Genomic DNA, 23,949 nt, shown 5'->3' on the forward strand with positions numbered 1-23,949 from the left:
CATGTAGTTATGCACCTGGATACCTGTGTGAACACCATGGTTTTTTCAGATTAAAATGTCTGAGAGCTGGGCACTACATGGTACAACCCTTTTTAGACTGTACCACTTAAACTTTGGAGGTAGGGATTTAAATGTCACACACACAAACACAAAAAATAGCATTCCACATAGAAGAATAACAAAGCAGTGAGAAGGCTATGTGATAATTTGTGTTATTGAGTTGTTGTTATTTTGCTTATGTATTTTGTGGTTTTATATTCTGATTTTATCCTGTGAACCACCCTGAGACCTGCAGATATTGGGTGGTATATAAATTCTAATAATATTAATAATAATCCATCTTTCCCCCAGAACCAGGGCTCGAGGTGGCTCACAAAAACTGAAACACAAGTAAAACACAGATAGCAAAAAACCTGTAAAAGATAACTTAAAAAGCAATTAAACTATAACAGAATTAAAATGATGTAAAAAGATTTATTAAAATGCAGATAGCAAAAACAGTGCAGCACTATTAAAAAGCCCTTTCTTTAGAAGCAGCCAGTTCCCCCAAGCCTGCTAGAATAAGAGAGTCTTCAGCAGCTGGCGGAAAGACAGTGAGCAGGGAAGCCAGTTTAGCCTTTCTAGAAATGGAGCTCTGAAGTCTGGGAGGAACTATTGAGAAGGCCCTCTCCCATGTCCTCACCCAACTCTTTTTTCCATGCAAAATTTTCCACAGGCAGGACAGAGATATTTCAGAGTGCCAATATTCAAAATACTTGATCCAGCTGCAGTTTGAAGTGGTGTGGCCTGGGAAAAGGGTGTACCCTGTGGTTTTTCTGAGCATGACATGAACCCCAGTCCTTTGCTGATCAGAGCTTATCCCTTCAACTAGATCCTCAAGTACCATTCTGGCTTCTGGCCCTTGAGAAGATTCAGTGTGCATGTCAGGAAACTTAAGAGCTAGTAGGAACATGTAGAAAAGCCTTGGCCAAGGATATATTTCTTAATAAATACTAACTTCCTTTGCATGATTCAGGTTTACAGAACGTTCAGGAAATATTTTGTAAGACAGACTACAGTGGTACCTCGGGTTAAGTACTTAATTCGTTCCAGAGGTCCGTTCTTAAGCTGAAACTGTTCTTAACCTGAAGCACCACTTTAGCTAATGGGGCCTCCTGCTGCCGCTGCGCCGCCAGAGCCTGATTTCTGTTCTTATCCTGAAGCAAAGTTCTTAACCTGAAGCACTATTTCTGGGTTAGCGGAGTCTGTAAGAGTATGTAACCTGAAGCATATGTAACCCGAGGTACTACTGTACTCCCATTTGTTAGACATTAGTAAAGTGTGAAGACCCCTCTGCGAAATTTTTCTAAACATCTGAGACTATGAATTCCTGATTATAATATTTCGAACTGTTTCTTTTGGTTTTGAATATGTGTCTCAGTAAAGACAATATTGTCAAAGAGAGATTTATGCAATCCACTAATGAAGTGGTTTTCTACAATTTATTGCACCAATGCCACAAAGAAATTGACAAATGATACTGTACAATTACAGCCCAAATTAAGAAGTTTCCACAGTTTGACATTAGAATCCAGTCAATAAAAAAAACCCAAACACTATTTGCTTTTCTCTCTCTGAACACACACTTGCAGCAACACACACACACACATCCCCTTCTCCTAGTACAGTATATGTTACTTCATCTGTTCCAGGTAACATGCTTTATTATATAAGCTTGCTACACTTAAAATATGGTCCATATGAATCGGAAGAAGTTTGCTCCTGCTTAGGAAACAAAGAAGTAGACATGTTTGGAGGGGAGGACAGCAGAATAATATTAATACAGCATGAAAAATAAAAAGTTTTGGAATCTTGAAGATTTCAGACAAGATTCCTTTCTCATTGCCACTTTCAGTGTTTCTCAGGTACATTCACATTACTTTAAAAACTATTTAAAATATGAGAACTAAAGCATGCTTATGATAAAAGGGTAGCCATTGCAGTGCATCACCAGTGCAGTTTTTGCCCTCTCAAATGCTACAGCACAATCTTTCAGAAAATTCATGACATGTACAACTTTTAAGTTGCCCCCTACTGGCAGCTTAATTCTGTCAACTGAGGTAGTTCTTTTAAAAACGGAAGGATAAAACACATTATATTTTCTTAAATATAGAATGAAGCTACTTTTTCTAAAATGATACAGTTGTTAAAGATCTGCATGGTTCTTTTAAAGGGGAAAAAAGTATATTATGATTTTATTCTGAGATAAAAGCAAGGGTTGTTAATTAATTTGATCCCTTGACCATAATTTAAGTACAAGAAGGGTATCTTTAACCCTTGCCTTTGTGGTCTTCTCTGTCAAAAACTGGGCTTCATTCATTTGGAAGGGAAGGTTTCAGAGGAAAATTGATTTTTTGAGCTAATTTGCAATAGAAAGAAAGGCAGGGAATAGAATAATGCTGCTATGGATAACTACTAGCTTCTAAAACAGGAATGACCATATGATTAAGTGTTGTCATGAAAGTATTGGCAGGGATGAATAAGCAATGAGACAAAATGGAAAATCTGACAAGCCCCAGAAAAAGAAAATTATTAAATCGGTATTTGGACAAACATTGCATCCAATTGCCAACACTGCTTGGGTCAGTAGCCAAATATGACAAAACTTCTTTCTACTTCCATTTAGCACTTTCAGTCCAACATGGGAGATTGCACAATGTGCCAACCGGGAGTCTTTCAAAAAAATTGTAAGTAGTTTTTGCTTTCTTGCTCTAATTTCACACAGTCACCTGCAGAACTTGGAAGTTAAAATGAAGTCACAAGATTTATACTGAACCTTCTAAAAAAGCCCTGGGTATAGGGTTTGAAACCAAGACGAATATGGTCCTATGTGTACAGTTGTATAGCAACATAGAAAATTGAAAGAGAGCTCATGTTACTAACTTCCCATTTAAACCCACATACATTTCTTTTTTAGAATTAAGACATACAAGAGAGGAAGGCACCAAGAGGCTAGTGCAAAACGTTCTGTGGGATCGCTTCAGACACTTGAGAATTATCATAATGAATTGCTGTCACTGTTATCATGACCACCTTCCCCTCGCGATATCCTCTCTGAGATTTCTTCTGTGTGTTTCATCCGTCCACTTAAAGAAGTTGATCCTGCTTCTGCAGTGTGCTGAAGAGAGATCTCTTATTCACGGGGCAACAGATAAGAGTTTATGTTTTAAAACCAGCTACCCAGAGTTGATGCTAATGGGTGCTTTTAATGCTAGTCCTACACAAAGTAGACTCAGTGAAATGAACACAGTTTCATTCATTTCAGTGTTTCTAATCCAAGCAGGACTAGGATTGATACAAACCTATGTCCATTATCATATCGGTTCTTAAGGTTCAAACACGAGCTTTTTTGAGCTGGTTGTACATATGTTAGGATGCTCAACCTGTAAGACCAGAAAACTGGAAATTCAAGATGTGGCATTTGCAACAAGGTAAGTTTGCAGTGGAGATTACTGCTACTTTCTCCCATTTTCATCTAGCTGTGATGCAGGATCCAAAACTTCCGTCTCCGCCAAGAACAACCAAAAACAACACTTCCGCTCTCATGCTGCTTTGTCCATTTTAAGAGCCAATCAGCCACACAACAAGATTGTGGTAGCTGACTTCCAACTTCTTGTTCCATGGAGGTTTGATGAGCTAACAAAAGAGAATGGGCATGCATACGTACTCCAATTCATCACCTTGTCCATCCAAACACAGGAATGCTTCTGTGCATACAGATTTGCTTACTGCTCCCCATTTGGGTGGTGGGAAATCAGAACAAGACAACAATAGTACGGAAACCATACTCAGAGTTGTTGATTTTTTGTTTGGCTGAAAACTATGTATAAGTAGGGAATCCACCAATAGTGTTTAATTCTTTTGTCCATTAAAATACAAGGATGCATTCTTGATTAGTTTACTCCAAAAACAGTATAAAAACCCTGAATGTCTTTTATATTATGTAAACTGAAATTCCGCTGGTAAGCGTCCCAACAAAATGCAGAAGAGGAAAAGTGACAGAATGAACTGTCACCTGTCGTCCACTGTTCCCCCATCTCTTCATATTTGCTCTCTTCTGCGCATCCCATCTGCTTTACTTTGCTAGGGAGTTGTGACTTCAAGTTTTCAGCTTAGAGGAGTATCTGAGCAACATACGGAGAATGAGTACTCGCTATAGCAGCCAACAGCGGCAAATCGTTGGATTCAATCCTAGAAATTAAAAAAAGGGATGTTTTTCAATATGTAAATTATAGCAGAGAATTGAAGTACCTAATTAAAAGCATTTCTGAACCACTTAATATTTAGAAATCTCTAATGAGATGCTAAAATACAATATAAAAACCAGAGATGCAACATAAAAGCAGATAAAGACAGTAATAACAGGGTCCAGTTTTATAGGTCATGGAAAGCCTGGGCAAAAAGATGTCTCTAAAATGTCTGTGGCAACTGTCAGAGGAAAGAGCATCCACAATGCAATGAAGAAACATGCCTGTTTTACCCTGTGTTATTCTGTAGCAAAATTTCTCCAGATGATCAAGTGAATTTAAAAGTCTATAGAGGGACAGGTAATAATAATAAAATAATAAATTTTTATTTATACCCCGCCCTTCCCGGTTCAAAAACCAGGCTCAGGGCAGCTAACAACAAATTTAAAACACTTAATTATAAAAGCAGCATAAAATACAGTATAAAAACATGAATAACAATAACAATAAATTCAAAAATCAAAAATCTATTAGATAATCTCCCCAGGGCTAGCTGGCTGAATTGGCCAGTGAGGAGGTCAGGGGAGAATTAGCTGTGGGGTCTCAGAGCGGGTGATCTTCATAAAAGGGGAGGGGGAGGGAAGAGAAGGGAAATAAAAGATCAGGCTGAATTCAAATTAAAGGCCAGGCGGAATAACTCCGTCTTACAGGCCCGACGGAAGGAGGTTAAATCCTGAAGGGCTGTAGTCTCATGGGACTGAGCATTCCACCAGGCCAGAGCCATCACTGAAAAGGCCCTGGCCCTGGTGGAGGATAGTCTGACTTCCTTAGGGCCCGGGACCTCTAAACTATGGTTATTCATGGACCTTAAGGTCCTCTGCGGGGCATACCAGGAGAGGCGGTCCCGTAGATACGAGGGCCCTAAGCCACAAGGTGGGCTTGCAGGTAACCTGGTGCCAAATTGTTTAGGGCTTTACATGGTGGTTGATTGGAAGCCAGTACAGTTCCTTCAGTGGAGGTGTAATATGCGCACATCAAGGTGCTCCACTCAAACACCTGTCTGCAGCATGCTGCAGCTTCCAGATCAGTTTCAATATGGTCAGGGTAGGAGGAGGGACAGAAAAGACATGCTGGTGAATGGTCATATTTGAGAAACTAAAGCCACAGTCCTATACTCACTTCCTCAGCAAGAAGGGGCTGCCTTTGAAGATGACTTGGAAACTTCAACTGGTCCAAAAGCCTATTGTATCAATATGTTTGATTATTTTTATTTTTGTATTTTATTTTTAGTTTAAAAATTATTAAAGTGACATTAAAAAAGTTAATTCTACCCTGCCCTGCATCACATTTCCATTTCCAAGTTGACGAGCCAAGTAGCACATGATAGTCTCAGGAATCACCCTACCAGCAAGAGGAGAAAATACTGTTTCCCCAAAAGTCGCTCAGACTTTTCTTGAATGACTTTGGCAAAGGAGCAAAATGAATCTAAACAAAGACAAGGTTGGGGGCAGGGAAAATCGATGCTTATGCGCAGCCAAGCAACTGTATGGATTAGGGAGGGTCTCGTGAGAGCAGATATGGATTACATAGCAAAAGCGGAGGTTGTAGTGATAGATGGCCCGGTAACAAGACCCAGCGCTCTAGCAACACAAACCTGCAAAAAGGCCCCGAAACAAGGTTAAATGTTCTAATTCTATTATTCAGTGTGCTTTTAGGAAGGCCATTTGGTGAATGTCTCTGATTCAGGTACAGTAACAGAGAGATGGGAAAGTTCAGCACTTCCCTGCTCTATAGACTAAAACAAAAACATTTCCTGAACTAAGGACTGAATTATTTGACGCTTTAATCATATACTTTTTAAGAAGTGCTTTTTTAAAAGCATTAGACGGCAAACTAAATAGTGCTGCTTCTCATGAACCTCCTTATTTATTGTAAATAATGGACAGTGATTTATAGATTAAAAACAACAACCCTTCAATGTTATAAAACTGGGACAGCTTACTACAGAGTGATTTTATCTTTATACTCACCACACAGTAGCCTTCAGACATAGATATAGATATGGTCTCCTTCCTCTATATTTGATTTTAACTTACTTGCATTCCTTACATGCTTTACCAAATACATTATTATTTACAGGATAACCTTATGGCAGAAAACTGTTCAAAGGGCAGCTTTTTTTGGGGGGGGGGACTGCTGTAAATAATCCATACCAATGGATAAATATATAAGCATTGAGAAAACTATGAAAGAACCATAAACTCACAATGGAATGAAAACATATCTTACTTTTCTACAAAGGGAAGACTGCACACAGCCATTGCACAGGAGAGCATTCCAAAAGTTTGGAACTATGAGAGAAAAGGCTCTTCTTCTAGTAAGTTGACCTTAATTCTCTAAGGAGAGATGGGGAACCTGTGACACCTTCAGATATTGTAGGAACTCCCACCAGCAAGCCCATGAACAGGGACAAGGGTAGAGGAGATATTATTTCAGTGAACATTTTTAAGTGAACCAACCCAATTTGCCACCTTCTTAATACATAAATAGGATCATAAATATCATTCAGAATGAACGCTTTTCCAAATTTTGTGATACATCTCATGGTTCAAAATATGTACCGTGCTGTGCAAAACACATGCACATTTTAAGATAAAATAACTTTAGAAATGCATATATTGCAATTAAATATGAATTTAAATAAAATTCTTGCACACTTTTAAGAAATTGCTATTAATGCAAAAATGAAACTGAACAGATTTATGAGCACACATACACATGAAATGGACACAGATTGAAAGAGACTGATACAACTCCCATCTTCTCTGACTAGGAATGAATATAGCACACAAAACACTGGGAGGGCCCTGGAGACAGGAGATCAGAGTAGGACTCATTGTAGTTCTTAAGGTTCCTGGAGGGGTTTACACAGGAAAAGGCATTCTTTAAGATACTTGTTACACAGATCATGTAGCGATCACAACCAGCCTGCTGAATTGGGTTCAGAAACATACCAGTAACCAATGTGGATATTTAAGTACCAATGTAAATCTTTTAGCTACTTATACCATAAGACAGGCAGCAGCATTCTGCACCAGCTGTAATTTCTGAATCGTCTCCAAGGACAGTTCCATGTACAGCACATTACAGTAATTTAGTCTGGCAGTCAACAAGACCTAAATTATGTAGCTAGGTCTCTTATCTTTCAGGAGTTGGCACAGTTGCTGAACTAAGCTGGTAAAGAAAGGCACTCCTGGATGCAGCACCACCTGAGAATCTATGAGCAATTGGAATTAAATTGTGGCCAAGTTTTTGCCCACACTATCGCTCTCAAGGTTCCTCTTTGCAAGGTTGAGAAGGGGCAACTCTGAACATCACACAGCATTCTAATTTGCATGGAATGCTCCAGCCCATGGCCACTAAGTGACAACCTATATCCCAGGTCTTTTGCACAGCTAGGTGCAGAACAGTAGGATCTCCAAGAATACCTGAATGAGTCGCTTCTCATCTGACAGTTTTTAGTAACCCTCAGAGGGTGGGTTTAAATACCCCCCCCATCTCAGGAATGCACTTAGAGCAGTGCTAAAGATTCTCCCCCCCACCCTTTTATTTTATTTTTGAGCTGTTCAGAAAGGAAGGTTCCATGGCTTGAAGTCAAGAATATATTATCCAATTAAGATTACAGCCATGCCATCATCTCACAGCATGTTTCATAGGAGACATCCCGTTCCATCTCGACATAGGTTACTGAATTCTTTCCTAACCCATTCCACACAAACAACTAAAGTGACTTGAACAGAACTTTCATCTACAGTGCTTATGCAAAACATGGTGCTGACCAAAATAAGACTTTCTACCATTGCCCCTCCTCCTTGCCCTCCTCCATTTACTTTTTTAATGTATTGACGCGACTGTTAATGCAGCAGAAACAGCACTTGCTGTCCCTCTGCCTGAAAAAAGGGGTCCTTCTTCAGGGTGAGGCATTCTGGGTGAGGTGACCCAAGAGGCGCCTGCCTGTGCTGCTGACGCTTTTCTATAACTTCCATTTTGTTCAGAACGTGAAGGAAGGACAAGAAATAATTCTATTTTCCTACATTTAACAGCTCGGTTCGATTTCCAGATGGCTCAGTGGAACACACACAAGCTACACTTCACACTTCGGCATGTCTTTCACAGAAAATGTGACAATGGAATAAACAGTAGTATCCTGAATATTCAGTGCATGGTGGGGGTGGAAAAACTAAAAAAAAAAAAAACTTTAAAAAGGAACTCCAGCATCAACACTCACCCCAATACTACTCCAAGTTCTTTCACATGGACTCTCGTTTGGCCTCGCAAATATTTAGACAGCATCGTGCTTTTGAGGTACATTTCCTGTAGCCGATCCTCAAGATGCATAATGCACTGTAGAAAGATATGAAACCCCACAGTGATCCAATCCAATAGAATAAGAGGGCAAAGCCATGCCACACACAAATGCATCAAACGTGAACTGATCCTTCCTGGGGCCAGACCCAAGTTCTGCTTAGTTCAGCACCTCTATGATTAGGCTGATGGTGTCTAGCCAGTCTGGACCCATCATAGGGTAACTGCTATAGTTGCCCCTAAGAATCGGGGTGTTGCATTGCTAATAATCAGGAATGCCTGAAATGGTATGTAGTGTTCAGCATCCTCCCCGCTCTAGTCTGATGGGAGGTACAAAAACAGAATGCAAGCAACTCACTTTTGCTTTGGGCCTTCAGACCACAGGGAATAAAGGATGCAAACATGGCCTGCCAGCGGACAGAAACAAGTCTGCACCAAAGAAGAAAGGCTCCTAAAGAGCAGTAGTTAATTCTCTAACAGCTACCAAAGAGGAGAATTCCTAGACTATTCAGTTATGCTGGGGGTGGGGCGCTATTTCCACTATGCAGTCTTCCTTCAAGGTCTGAAAGAAGTCAGTGTTGTGGTCTATGGAATGCAAAAACTGGCTGCACATCACACTTTCCCTGTTAATCAATTCCTTCTGCAGGCAATCATTTGTAAACGCGGACTTACAAAGTCAGCAGGAAGGTTAAGTTTGTAAAGCTGTAAAATGGATTGTAACAAAGACGACACTTGGCTGGAGACCAGGACATCCTTGCCCAACTTCATGCTGTCGGTTATCTTTCTTTGGCTTGTGGCCACCTGTACTGTCCATTTATCTGTATCTGCAATAATGCAAACAGCTTCTGCTATGGGCTCATCTAGTACTGGATGCTGCAGAAAGGAAAAAGAAAGTAAATGGAACTGTTTGAAACTGCTGTCTACCTTTTAGATAGATAGATAGATAGATGATAGATAGATAGATAGATAGATAGATAGATAGATCTCTATCTATCTCACATAGATATATTCAATTTACAAATTGAAAGTTTACATTCAGCATAGTTTACTGCAATCTCTAATGACAAATGGCTAGTAGCATTTGTTCTTCTTAATAGAATATGTTTGTGGCCTACTGAAATAATAAATTTGGATGGCATTGATCAAGTGATATATGTACCGGTAAACTATTGTCAAATATTGAATTAATTGAAAAAAGGTTTTGGTTTCTTAATATGTATTTTTTATGCAATAGCCTTTTCAGACAAAAAAAGTTTCTTATCTTAGCAATCATGTCCACAAAAACCCTGTTAATTTCAGGGCAGAGATTAGGTGCACATATGGACAGGACTCCCTCCATTTAAATAAATAGGTGGTCCCATGTATGCAAAAGCTCAGAATGGACATCAGAGTATGTACACAGTTTTTGTTCAAGGCAAACAGGCACAATGTGGAAGATGTACTATGCATTTTGGGGGCATAACTGATTGGTAGAATGGCTGCCTTGCACTCTGAAGGTTTTGTGTACAGCACCTGGCATTTCCAGTTTTAAAAAAAGTTCAGGTAGGTGATGGCAGAGACCTCTAATGAGCCACTGCTAGGTAGGGTAGGCAAGTACCAGGCTTGATGGATAAATAATCTTGACTTGGTATAAGGTAACTTTCTATGCTTAACTGTCAATGATATTAAAAGGATTCTGTGTGGCAAGATCCAAATGGAACAGCCTAGCACCGCAATACCTCAAGGACTGCCTCTCTCCATCTGAACCTACCCAGACCCTGAGATCACCCTTTCTTTGTGTGTCTCCTCCATGAGGGGTCCAGCAGGTAGCAAACTAAGGTATATCTAAATCCAGTATTTGTTTCCAATTAGAGGTCAGCTGTGCACTTCTAGAAGCCCCAAAGCAGGCCATAATGATTACAACCTTCCCCTGTTTGTTCAGGGCATTTGGTACCCTGCCTCTAGAGAGACAGGTTCTATTTTAGCTGCAATGAATAGTAGCCATTTGTAAAATTGGTCTAACCCTTTTAAAGGCCACTTAAGTGAGTGGTCATTAATGCATCTTGCAACAGTGAGGTCCAAAATTTAAATCAGAATTCTATTAATAGAAGGAAAATATAGATTAGGGTGCTTCCCCGCACTTTCCATTTTCTCTCTGGCGTACTGCCAGATCTGATCCACCTACAACTATCCCACTTTTACATTTCCTACTGCCAGCACTTGGCCTTCTATGTCTCGCTGCAAGAAAGAGGCTCAGAAGTATGTCCAGACTTACATTCACTGCATGACTCAATTCAGCTGATAGGCATTGCTTGAGCTGCTCATCGTTACTGATTCCATGCAACACCAGGTCAGGCATATAGGAGGCACAATAGCCACCGAGAAGGGACCTTCCAAAATGCTTTACGCTTTGATTGCTGATTGTGTTGGATCTGAAACAGAGGAATTGGTTGCACGCTTAGTACTCAGCCATTTCTAAGGCCAGTTTGTGAAAAGCTATTGGAATAAAGTGGAATTATTTCAGTAAGATTGGCAGATTGCAATGCTATGCGAATGATGACACTGCCTTCTTTGCTTGCAAGATTACAGCTCATGATCAAAAATGAGCATGGAAAAAGTTACTATCATTCTCAGCTCTGAATCGCACAGTCAATCCACGGTTCCCAAACTTTGTACCACAAAATATTTTCCCCAGCAGGAGCCTCAGTTATGGAACTTTGACATGATGATCCGGTTATTTGATGATTGCCTCATTTATTTATAACATTTCTTACCTGCCCTTTACCACACAATTAAGATACTAGATGCACCTCTGTGGGACAGTGGTCCACATTTTAGAGGCTGCCATTCCCCACACTTCTGAGGGTTGCAGGACTACCAAGAGAGACCTCTCTTTGCTAATCTTAACACGCAGCAAGAATGGAGGCAATCTTTCAGATATCTGGAGCCCAAATCATTTAGGGCTTTAAACACTAATGTAAGCATTTTGAAACCATTCATCTGATCATTATCTCTTAACATCTCATAAATGTGAACCTAATGAGTTATCCAAACTGACAGCTAGGCAAAGCTGGTTAAAATGAGTTACATACTTGTTAACTTTTAAATTGGATCACTTGTGCTCTGTTGTAGCCGAGTTCACAAAAACCACCTGTTTGTAAAGACTGAAAGGCTGCATAATGTAGCATGTGAAGTAGACACTTGCCCATGAAGGCTCATGCTAGTCTAAGACTTTGCTGTTTTCACATATTGTAAAAAGAGAAAAATGGAGCCTTTTAGTCCATTGTACTAAATTGATAACAGTCTTTATTATTGTAAAACCTTAAAATTATGATGCAAGTATTATGCCTAAAATTAATAATGGGGGGGGGGGAGAGCCCGATTTGCACTGTACTAGGTTGTCTCGGCTTTCCCAGCATAGGGTCAATACTACTTTATAATGAAAACATTTGGTTTAAGTTGGTCTAAATATCAGACTAGAGGTTCCTTCTTCAGATTTTTCAAGAGCTATCTTAGAACAGTTAAAATAACAATGCAGCAAACCCCTGAGGAGTCACACCTTTAGAGCTGGTCATATTTACTTATTTTTACCTTGGCAAAGCAAGTTCTACTTCGGAAAGTTCTTCTGTTCTACTGTTGACAGAGCTCAGAGATTGCCCATCTGGAATATGTGCGCTACCTTCATCGTCGCTCTCTCCCAGGGCACTGTCAGAGCTCTCATTTCTAGGCATGTTCTCTTCCACCCTGAAAGGGTGTTTGCTTCCAGCATCCCCACAGGGGACATCCTCCGTAACGGCCTGGCCAGATCTCTGCACATCAGCGGGACTTCCTGAATCACAGTCATGAGAAACCCTTTCCAAGTTTTCAAAGTGTGTGCTTTCAGCTTCCCCCAGTGTTCCTGGCTTTGCAGTTTTGACTTTGCTCTCAGAAGGGACAGGTGGATGGCATGACAACCGAAGCGCACTTGGTAGTCGCGTTTTACAAGCTTTCTGCCTAGCACGTGGTTTAAGACAGAAGTAAGATTTCTCCTGCTGGACTTGGGCAGTTGCATGTACTGGACTTGACAGGAAACACAGAGATTTGCTTTTGCTCCTCGGCATCCCTACAGTTTCATCCAGATCCTTCTGGGTGGGTTCTAAATCAGATACGGGTGACGGGGAGCTTCCAATTTGGAAGGTAACTCTTTCCAACTGAGGGTACCTCTGGCTAGCCCTTTCACTGCAAAACAGCTGTCCTGCTGCGTTACACTGGTTGTTGTCCTTCATTCCTGTTGTTAAATCCTCTAATTTTGCACACCCCCTGGATACACCTTCTGAACCAGCCACCGTTTTCCCCTTTTGAGCTTCCTCCACAAGTCCTTTGGAGGAGCCAGCTTTGGGCAAGCAAGAGGGCAGTTCAGAACTCTGTCCAGCATTTATTCCTTCATGCTCCCGCTTCAAGCAGGCAGGTTCAAAGCAGCTCTCTCCCACAGCAGCAGCGCTCCCGGTTCTCCGGGGCAAACTGGGAGATATGAGAGCAGGTTCGTTTCTAACAGTGACTACTACATAATCAGAATCCTCAACTTCTCCCTTTTCCAGAGTTGTTGAGATCTTGCCGCCAATCAGGGCTTGCTCTCCTCTGCCAACTTGCCCACTCCGGGTCAGGTGATTCTCCTGCAGCTCAGAGCACCGTAAGAAATACGTAAGAATGTAGAGGATGCGTTGAACCAAATCTTTACGCTTCCCAACAATTACAGTCCTCGTCATCCTGACAGGTGAGCCTATAGCACCATACAAGTCACCTGGAAAAAGCATAAGGAAGAAAAATGGACATTTGTACTGCCTTTTAACCCAGAAGGCCATAAGACAACAGGCCCATGTCCAATCCAATCCAGTTTTGTTTTGTGGCTTTTTAAAAAAAGATCCATCCAGTTACAAAATGTGCCATGAAAATTTGCACTGAGGAATCAAACATGATTATAATCATTGCTCTATCCTAAGAGACATATTAAAACTGAAGAGCACGATCCAGTTCAAGTTAAGCTATTTTACATTTCATTGATTTCAATAGGAGGAATTAAACACACATGGTTAACTTCCCATTGAAAATCAATGGGACCTAAAAGTGCTTACCACTGGCTAGATCATGCCCTCAAGTTTTATTTGCACTACATAATTAGTTATTTTTTGAAAAAGGGTTCTTCCCAAGTCATTAGCAGGCAGATCTTACTCGCCGTGCTAAAAATCAATTACAATATCTATGCCAAGAACACCTGAATTATGTGACCCCTATAAAAGCTAAATGGTGTACAATTTACATTTTTATTTCCTATCGCAGGAGAAATGCAGAAGTGTAAAATGAAATGATTTATGACAACCCATACTTTACAGGTCTGCAACAGATGAGAGTCAACAAAAACCAGTTATCGTTATAGAAATTGTGTTAGCAAGTCACAAAACATGAAGCTCTATTAAAAAAACACACACACCACGACATTTAGAGACTATTAAAGTGCAAGCTGCTCAACAAAACAAAAAATCTATTGCTTGCACCTTCACTTTATTACAAGTACCAGTAGAAGTAATTCTGTAGCTTATGCGGTAACCACTAGAGGGCATCATCACGCTTTTTAAAAAACAGCATCTCAACCACTGGCAACAGAATCCCTTAGCCCTGACCAACATCTGGCTGCAAGGAGCAAGCTTTTATGCTGAATGAAGAATTCACTAAAGCTGATAAAATATGTGCATGCTCAAAGCATGATTTTGGTAAGTATAATAGAGCTATTTCAAAAACGTATCCCCTGTGCAACCATACATCAAGCAGTTTTCTAATGATTCTCCATTTATTCTTCAGCCTAATATGACAAAAAAATTTAAAATGCATGTGCACAAGGACATTTCTGTGCAGATTAAGTCTTATCCTATAAAAAAGATCGTCTTGGGTTTGTTTTTAAAGTTTCACACTGACCAAGCTGTGCCCAGAGCGGATTGTAAGGGTGAGATTTTGCCAGCATGTTCACAGACTGAGAGGCACGTTTCTCAGAGGAGGCCCTGATGGGAAGGTGGTCAATTGGCATCACTGTGGGGACCCAAGCCAGGTGATAGGTCAGCACGGCCGTCAAGAGAGCCGCTAAGAACCTGTGGAGAAAAGAGCCACAAGCAAGATAAATATGGCGACGAACCTACAGTTCCAATGAAGGGGAGCAGAGCAAGCAAGCAAATAGACAGCAACGACTTACTGGTTTTTGCTGGTCTGTTCTATCAAGATGGTGAATTCCTTGAGAAAGTGTTGGCACAACTGATTCTTTTCAGAAGCGCCGGACATCATGGTTAGCCATACAGGCTCTGCAATCCTTGGAACTGAATACAAGTTCCAGATTGTAATTCTGTAAGAAAGGGGGGGGGGACCCAAAGAGAGATCTATTAGCTAAAACAGTATATGCTGTTCAAAATGCAAAGCCTCTATCCCAAGTGTACAAAGCCAAACTATTAGTTCTGCTTCCCAAGCACTGCTGCAGTAGGCCCAGAAAATATGGGGTCAGTGACTGTTGACAGATTACTGCCCAGTAGTCTGAAGCATTCCCTGTTGTACTGTTTGGGGCTGATTGGAGTTGTAGTCCAAACAGCTGGGGGGGGGGCAGACTGGTGAAGGCTGGTTTATGTTGCGAACAATTCACATCCTCTTTTATATAATCCCTCTCCACCCTCTCAGTCATGGCCATGGCCTAAGCCAGGTGCCTAAATAATAAATTGAGATATGGTCAGGTGACCAAACCCAAAGAGGTGGGAAATCCAAAAACTAATTCTTTTCAAACTTGATAATAGCTCCCCCTTATTTCACCACAGGCAACATTTTATATGCATCACAGCATAGGTTAATAGGATGACACGGACATTCGTAATTAGCTATCTGTGATTGCTGGTAAAACATATCCTGGACATGATTTGAAAGGATTTATGGCCCAATTTCTAATCGTAGTGGCTACAGCTGGGAAAGGTGGTTCTCTGGGATGAAGCAAAAAGTTATAGGATAAATAATGCCAGGTGAAGAAGTGAGGTCAGAGGAGCATGCTTACACCTGGCTGTCCATTTTGCATGTATGTTTTTCCTCTTAAAACTTATTTCCTCCTCATCTTGTTCCTATGGTTTAAATCTCTCCCTGGTTTGGAGGCATGCTAGGCGGTGGCGGTGGCTCCAAGCAGTTTCCTAATCTTTTACCAGCACATTCCTTTTGTGGTTGTGCTGATGGAGCTCCTACATCAATTGGTGTCCCCTGATACACCTTCCTGGGGCCCCACAGCACTGCAGCTGAAGTCATTCTTCAATTAATTTGCATAAATGACAGCCTCAAATGAGTTGAAAATGTAGACCTTGCCCACACACACAGCAGAATGAAGTGGGAGCAAGGTGGCAAAGTCAACTGCTGACAGAGCATTGCATTTATGAACTTCAGTGGGTTTTTTAATACAGGGTTTAATGTGAAAGGAGCCTATAGTGACATATTTCACTCTGCTACCTCATTCTGCTTCATGTGCACGTCACTGCAGCCCTCTTTTGGAGAGTTAGGTAGCAGACTGCCGTAGGTAAGAATTACAGAAAGGTAGCCGTGTTGGTCTGCCATAGTCAAAACAAAAAAATTTTTTTTAAGGTGCTACTGGAAGGAAAAAAATTTTTTGTTTTGCAGGTAAGAATGGCAGTTTTTGAAACAAACTTCTATTGACATTACACAATGGATGCAAATCCCCTATGCTGGGATGTTTCACCACTGCTGCATTCCCCCTATTTCTCCATGGAAAAGCTGGAGAAATGATTAAACAGGCATCAGTTTTGGCTTTTTTTTTTGGTAGAGAAACAGAAAAACCATGTAGCTTCACTTTCTCCATCACCAGAGCCAACCTTTTTGTTTGTTTGTTAAAGGTGAATCTGTGCCTTTGTACCTGCAAGGCATGTGTACCTGGGAAATAGAGGGAGACTAGTGCAACAGGGACAAAGCTGCCCTGGATGCCCTTTATGAAGAAGTACAAATCTACTGCTTGCCTTCCATGGACCACTAACTTACCTGAATTCACCCAGGGCATCCATGACACGGCTGATGTACACTTGCACTCTTTGGCTTGTTTCTGCTATTTTTCTGCAGGTGATCATGGCCTTGGAGAGAAAGCAATCATAATAGGTTTTTTAAAAAAGAAAAGCAAAAGTTATTATTATTTCAAAGGTTTACTAAAAAACTTTGAAAAGTCAAGCACTGGAATCTAATGAATAGAGGAACAGCTCTAGTTCAGAGGTGAAGCATATGCATTGTGTGCAAAAGGTCCCAGTTTCAATTCTTGGTATCTCCAGATAGGGTGGGAACCACAATTCCCATCATCCCTGACCACTGGACATGCTGACTTGCAATGATGGGGTTTGTGGTCCAACAGCATTTGGGGACTCAAGTCAGAGAAGGCTTCTTGATACTGATAAGAGAGATCAAGGAGCAATATGCCTGACGGTCTATGCGTGAAGCATCTATCACATTTCATGGAAACCAGATAAAATGTATTTAAATAAAAAATTGGTTGCTGGGGGCAGGGGAAAGAGACAGGAATCGGTGCTGTAGATCGTTTGCTCATTCTTCCCAAATAAAGTTTCTGTCTGTCTTGCTACAAGAGGCTCATCTGCCAAGTCCATGTCAGGTTAGACAGGCCTACCTCTGCAACGCTACGTAACTTTCAAAGCTTGTGTGGTGCCATGGAAAAGATCTTGAGATTTCAAGCAGAAGCTGTACTTTGTCAGCTCAGGCACCCAACTCCCTGGAGATCTGCCCCTGACATGGCATCACTCAGCCCAGCCTGCCTCCCAGATGGTTAATAATAATAATAATATTGAAGGGATGTGTTCCATGCTCTACCATTTCAATGGCGCTCTTCAGCTTGCTCATGTGTGATTCAAATAAGGGGAAGTGAGAGAAGAAGAAATCCTGGAATTCCCTCTGGGCCTCTTCTTTTTCCGGGAGGGTGAAAATGACACTGATGGCAATTTTCTTCCTTCGAACCATTGCAGGATTGAGGCCACAGCTTTCATCTGCCATGCTGAAAGTTTCTTCAGTTGACCTGAAAAAGAAAATACAGTGGGAAAATTATAGCACAGCTATGTGCTCATTTAGAAAAATAAACAATGTTCAAGAGGTTTTTGTTTGATGCCCTAGTGCACCGATATTAGCAACGGGTTTAAAAACAAGGACTGTGTGCATGCATAGAGTGCTGGTTTTAACTTTTAAAGTCCTTAACCATTTTGAGACCATGTTAACTGAAGCCTGCACCAAGAATGGGGAACCTGTGAGCCACCAGATGTTGGACTACAACTTGCATCATCCTCAGCTATTGGCCATGCTGGCTAGGCCTGACGGGAGTTGGAGTCCAACAACACCTAGAAGGCAACAGGTTCTCCAGTCCTGGCCTACACCCTTATCGTCCTGCCTGAGCACCAAGATTGGCTGCAGAGGTCTTGCTTAAAAGTGAGCAGGCTGCTATCAGGTATCAGTGGTAGTTCATCATTTTTTGAATTCCCCACCCCCAAATCTGTCTTATCCCTCACTTCAGAGAATGATGTAGGCTCTAAAGACTTTCTGTTTTGCTGGGCTCGTGTGATTTTGTCACTGGCTTTTATGTTCCTGCCATTTTTCCTTTTTTAGAAAAAAAAATCGAAAACTTCGAAAGGTGGCTCATAAAAAAATTAAATACAAATACTGAAGTATTGTATGCAATTTCCCCTCCCCAAATAGCTTAGGTGCCACCACTGTTAACAGGGAGATTACTTCCCACTGGAAACAGGGTGTACCAATCTACAGCAACTATAGTGCGAAACTCCCTCTCCAGCAAAGTCCACCAGGTCATTAAAAATTATTATGCATGTACTTGATCTAAGCAAGCTTTTAAAGGCCTTTTTTTGTTGGTGGCATCCAATTGCTGTTGTTTTTAACTCTGCAGTCTTTTGAACCAGTTTTACAGATGATTTATAATTGTGGCAAGTCTCCAAGGAACTTAAGACAGGGGGCGGGGAATTAAAGTCTATAAATTTTAAAACCAATTTGCACAACTGGACTTCTCTCCAGTTTTTCCTCTTCTCCCTTCAGACCCTCAAACCTCCTCCAGAAGGCCCCCCAGTCCTCTAAAGAAGATTTTGGGGGCATACAGACGGAAGGAGATGCCCGATTCCGTAAGCAGATGCCTGCTTGTGCTATGCTGGCTCTTTGTGGAAAGATAATTCTATAAAATCCTATTCCAGAAATATGCCCTAGAAACCTACCACCTAGGAATAATGCCGTTTTCCAAACTTGTTCTTTGACTTCGTATCCAGCGGCGATGGTAGCTGCTAGAAGAGCTTGGCGACAGCAAAGGAGTCATCAAGAGGCTGCTTAAAGAAGCTGGCAAGAAAGCAGAAAGAAGCATCACTCAAGATGGTCCTTCAATAGCGATTTCCCCTGGCACCATGCTCCCCGCCCCCAGGTCTTTTAAAGACATCTTCTCTTGGGGTGGGGTAGGAAAAGAGAGACCCACAGCTTCATCTTAAGAGCACTGAAAATGCGGAAACCCCACCACAGAGCGATAACAACTCCTCCGCAGTAGGGTCACACATTTTAGGAAACAAAAGTTGGTCTTACTTAAAGATGTGGCAATGCAAAAGAGCAGGCAGCTCCCCTACCCTTCCCACAGGCAAAACTTAAAAGCCTTTGTAGCAATTACATTAAGAAGCAAATAGATTAATATGTTTCCCCCCACTCCAGGGGTCTTCTCCGATGCTGCCTTTCTGCTACTACAGCAGACATCTGCTGGGCAATGAAACTATTCCCTCCTCTCCTTTCCCCAGAGATATGGAGGACCCCCTGGAGCAGATTTTGAGGACATGCGGGGAGAGGAAAGGAAGGGAAAGTTGCACTGTGCAAGTGGAACTCTGCATACACAGTGTTGCATGCAACCAGGTTTCTAGATTATGTGGCAGCCCTACTTGAATACAGTAGGCTCCCTCCTGCAGAAATTCAGCCCCAATGTATTTTGGGGTGGGGATGCTGCAGGTATGGCAATGAAGACATGCAGGAGGGGCCAATGGGACCATCCCCAGGCACCCCTTTGCAAGATGGCCATCTTGGGGGACAGGGAGAGATAACAGAATAAGTCTAAATCTAAAACAGTGTGCCAGACACTGTGCAGAACAAACTGGAATGTTAAAGAAGCTTACACTCTACAGGAAAATCATAAAGATACTACACAGGGGAAAAGTCAAATTAGCATTTAGTACCAATAATTAGTTTGGGGAGGCAGGTAATAACAATAACATTAATAAGAATAATTCAGAAGTAAAGAGACGCGGGTGGCGCTGTGCCTAGGACTTGCCGATCAGAAGGTTGGCGGTTTGAATCCCCATGACGGGGTGAGCTCCCGTTGCTCGGTCCCTGCTCCTGCCAACCTAGCAGTTCAAAAGCACGTCATGTGCAAGTAGATAAATAGGGACCGCTCCGGCGGGATGGTAAACGGCATTTCCGTGTGCTACTCTGGTTTGCCAGAAGCGGCTTAGTCATGCTGGCCACATGACCCGGAAGCTATCTGCAGACAAACGCTGGGTCCCTCGGCCTATAGAGCGAGATGAGCGCGCAACCCCAGAGTCGGTCACGACTGGACCTAATGGTCAGGGTTCCCTTTACCTTTTTTATGGCCTTAAAGAGACCAGAAAATGGATTTTACAAATAATCCTAGAATAAGAAACTAATGAGCATACATTTCCATTTTTAACACAGTATCAGGGTTCATAAGAGTGCCATATCAAGTGTGATGAAATCTGGAACTGGTGGCTCATATGTCACTAAAAAATTCTTTGCCACGTTTGGTTGGTACAGCAGAGAGGAGTGATATACCTGATCGAGCGATGCCACTGTCTCTGTCTTCATTCTGCCCCCTGCTAGGCATGTCAACAGGTGTGCTGTGCGCTGAAAGGGGGGGAAACGGAGGAGATTTAGCAGGCATCCTATTTCTCACCTGCTTTTAAAACAGGGCCACACAAGCAGCAATTTCAATTCAACAGTGATATTTCTCAACGCTCCAGAGCAAATGCCTCAAGAGTGACAAGGAGGGGGCAAGGAGGACACAATCGCAGGCTTAAAATTAGTCAAGTCTGCTTTAACAAACATACTATTGATCCTGCAAGTTTATCAACACATGTCTTCTGTCAATCAATCTTTATTACGGTCCAGAGACCCAACAAATCGTATGTCTTTTGTCTGAAATCCTAGTCTGACTTCAACTAGTTTGTTAGTGTTATCAGGTTGGAACGTTGATTGGAAGGAAAATAGCCGTTAGCACTGTTGTGCAAACAGTTGCCTAATAGCTGACATGGTGTTATAATTATAGTCCCCATAGAGGTTTTCATGCTTCTGAAGACACTGAGAAATGAAGGGACATATTTTCAGTTTGAAAACAACAAAATCTCCCTTCAGGCATTCTCCTCGCTGCAATTACCAGAAGGGAAGAGAATGGGGGAGACCTCCCTGCTCCTACTGCCAGTTATCGCTGCTGCCACACCCTTCCTTCATAGCAGGCTGAACTCCTACAGGGAGCTTTTTCTAATGTATGCTCTCCATGCAGTTTAGAACATGGACCTTCCAGCGTACATGACCACAGCTGGCTCAAGGCTGCAGAAATTTACCCACTCTTGTCTTCTCATGGGGTAGGGGGACGGGAATGGACTCCATGGCATAGTATGGCTGGGGGAGGAAAGCCTGAGTAAGACTAAAGCCTTACGTTGCCTAGATAGCACCTATGAAGCCAGGAGTGGTTTGAACAAGTATGGAACTCCTTATTCTCAAGACAAAAGATCTGTGTAGACTAGAGCTGTTTTGTATCCCAATTTCAAGGGCAATGTCTTGGAGAAACAGACCCTACTTCTGGTATATGTTGATTAAAAAAAGAGAGAGGATACATCACAGTCCTGCTAAACTCAACATACTCATGGACACATACACACACACACACACGTGTGTGTGTGTGTGTGTGTGTGTGTGTGTGTGTACATGTGTGTGTATAATACTGTCAATTAATTTGATCTCTGGTAACTCTGAAAAGAGCATATGTAAAAATAGGTGATTATGTTTTAAATGAGTACCTTATGTAATGTTAACTACTATATTGCTCTGTTGTAACACACACACACAAACACACACAAAATTTAAATGAATTTATCGTGGCATTAGTTTAAGTTTCCTATGTAACATGCTAGCAGGAAGTAACACAAACTATCCACAAGTTAAAGGCAACTTCTGTGGTTAGAAGTGAACTTCTGGATCCATTGTTACTCTTACATGCTTTAAAATGATAACAAACACAAATGACAAATATCTGTTTTCAGATGGCTCCCAATGCTAGGCTGAACAGCAGTTGTAGCTCCATAAATTCCCAACATTAAGCAAAGAAGATGGATTGATTAGAGGGCATGCAAAATTTGTGACCCATGTTTAGATTAACTCAGATTCCTTTGATCACACTCTTCCAAAAGGTCAGCACTTTCACTATAAAATTAACTGTGCTTATTCGGTGGCATTTAGGTGACTTCACCATGTGGGGGCAGGGGAAGATAGGGGGGGGGGAGAGAGAAACCACTCCAACATTATTATATGTGAGAAAATTAACAGAACACACCAGCAAATGATTAACCTGGAAAAAACAACTCCTCTCAAAACTGGAAGGGCTCTGTCATCTGGGAATAAATATGGCGCTATGAAGTGCGACAAGGGAAACACATTACTGAGGATGCTACATGGATAGCGTGAGGAACTTGCAGCCCTCCAGATGCTGGCCAAAAGCCATGGCTCAGTGGTGGAGCCATCTGCTTTGCATGCAAAAGGTATCAGGTGCAATCCCCAACATCTCCAGGTAAGGCTTCTGCTCAAAGCCCTGGAGAGCTGCTGCCAGTCAGTGTTGACAATATTGAGCTAGAAGGAGCAATGGTCTCCTGTGTTCCGATTGCACTGCTCAGCCAGTGGCGCAGAGCCGCAGCCTCCCAGCAGCAGGGTCACTGCTGCTTACTAGGGTTGGCAAAGGACAGCGTGCTGTGGATACCCCAGCAAAACCAATTTGGTACTCCCACCTTCACCACTGTGTGTCCCCCTCCTGGGAAGTAGTTATGACTCCACTGCTGGGAGGCTATTGCCCTGGCTCCGCCCCCACCAAGTCGGATGGTCCTGATCCCTGACCACTGGCCACATTGGGTGAGGCTGATGGGAGCTGGACTCCCACAACATCGGGAGGGCCACAGGTTCCCCACACCTGCTTTAGATGATCTCTTGTTGGATATTTTAGAGCTACCACCATCACCACATCCTCAGCCCAGTCCATTTGTGGAGAGGAGTTACTGATCCCATGCCAAGAGATTTCCACCAGGAGCTAGCTAGAGGGGCATGTACAGGTGCATCACCCTGTGCTCGACGCTGCACACAAACCTGCAAAGAAGGAAGCACTCCGGGTGAGCCAGAGAGGCCCCCCTTCAGCCACACCATGCAGCAGTTTGTTGCTACACAGCTGCAATACACCTAGAAGGCAGCAACACAAGAAACATACAAAACAAAACAAAATCAGATTACATGGAAATGTAACAGACCAAGAACCAAAACTTGGGGTCCAAACAAACGCACACACAAATAATTAAACCGCTGAATGTACTTACCCAGGTTACTTCCACTGTGGCAGGGGCCCAAACTATTTGGATTAGAGTTCAGTCTTGCTAAATTGGGTTCTTGATTCATGTATTCAAAGCTACCTTGCAAGCTGTGAAAGAAACATCCATCCAAGAAAGATGGATTAAGTCGCCATTGAGCACTTCCTCCCCATGCTGCCCTCCCTGTACCGCTGCAATTGGCTATCCATGATCATAAAGAGATTTCTACACTTATGTAAGATAGCATCAATTCGCTCACACACAGCAGGCAGCACTGCAATGGAAAAAAGTCAAGATCTATAGGTTGCATCCCAAGTAGCACTAAGTAATTCACTCCAACAACGTAAGGATTTGACTTTGCACAACATAACTTTTCCTTGCTCTCCTCTATCCCCACTCACCCTCTAAATCTGTTTTGGGGGTCCCCCCCAACCCTGCAGAGCAGATTTGTGGGAGTAAGAAGTGAGGAAATGAAAGTCCAATACCCAAGTGTAAATCTTTGCACTGACAGAAGGCTCTTGTTGGCTATAACACTAAGTAATACCACCACAACTTGACGTGATGATCATGTGCACAGGAGTTTCTTATTCCTCTACACCAAATGGTGAATCCCTCCACTTTTAAGAACTTAGTTATCTTTACATAGCCACTTCTAGCTGCTTTTTGTGAATTCTGAAGACCAACACCCTAAATTTAGTTGAGTCTCATAGGACTTG

At 42.1% G+C, this 23,949-nt stretch overlaps 2 protein-coding genes across 9 annotated transcripts in view; one reads left to right on the forward strand and one right to left on the reverse strand.

Moving 5' to 3' along the window:
* Positions 1-3,068, forward strand: part of C9H4orf45 (chromosome 9 C4orf45 homolog) — a 27,275-nt gene extending 24,207 nt beyond the window's left edge. For 2 of the 4 annotated variants that reach the window (XR_008332172.1, XM_053402981.1), the window contains exons 5-6: positions 2,666-2,726; positions 2,957-3,068. Coding sequence is in view for 3 of the 4 variants with exons in the window: in XM_053402981.1 (XP_053258956.1) it covers positions 2,666-2,726; positions 2,957-2,958 (63 nt within the window). In the remaining variant the exon portion in view is untranslated. Of the gene's footprint in view, positions 1-2,665; positions 2,735-2,956 lie in introns of those variants that run through there. The other 2 variants (XM_053402982.1, XM_053402980.1) reach the window with 1 other exon arrangement.
* FNIP2 (folliculin interacting protein 2) overlaps positions 1,446-23,949 on the reverse strand; it is a 44,671-nt gene continuing 22,167 nt past the window's right edge. For 3 of the 5 annotated variants that reach the window (XM_053402974.1, XM_053402971.1, XM_053402972.1), the window contains 13 exons: positions 23,243-23,343; positions 23,019-23,108; positions 20,442-20,513; positions 18,839-18,956; positions 17,442-17,643; positions 16,611-16,699; positions 14,791-14,937; positions 14,520-14,689; positions 12,162-13,350; positions 10,846-11,002; positions 9,264-9,464; positions 8,515-8,630; positions 1,446-4,230 (listed from right to left, as the gene is read on the reverse strand). In XM_053402974.1, coding sequence (XP_053258949.1) covers positions 4,152-4,230; positions 8,515-8,630; positions 9,264-9,464; positions 10,846-11,002; positions 12,162-13,350; positions 14,520-14,689; positions 14,791-14,937; positions 16,611-16,699; positions 17,442-17,643; positions 18,839-18,956; positions 20,442-20,513; positions 23,019-23,108; positions 23,243-23,343 — 2,731 coding nt within the window. In that variant the 3' untranslated portion in view covers positions 1,446-4,151. The remainder of the gene's footprint in view (positions 4,231-8,514; positions 8,631-9,263; positions 9,465-10,845; positions 11,003-12,161; positions 13,351-14,519; positions 14,690-14,790; positions 14,938-16,610; positions 16,700-17,441; positions 17,644-18,838; positions 18,957-20,441; positions 20,514-23,018; positions 23,109-23,242; positions 23,344-23,949) is intronic. The other 2 variants (XM_053402975.1, XM_053402973.1) reach the window with 1 other exon arrangement.

This window comes from Podarcis raffonei, chromosome 9, assembly GCF_027172205.1.
Source record: "Podarcis raffonei isolate rPodRaf1 chromosome 9, rPodRaf1.pri, whole genome shotgun sequence".
Classification (NCBI taxonomy): domain Eukaryota; kingdom Metazoa; phylum Chordata; class Lepidosauria; order Squamata; family Lacertidae; genus Podarcis; species Podarcis raffonei.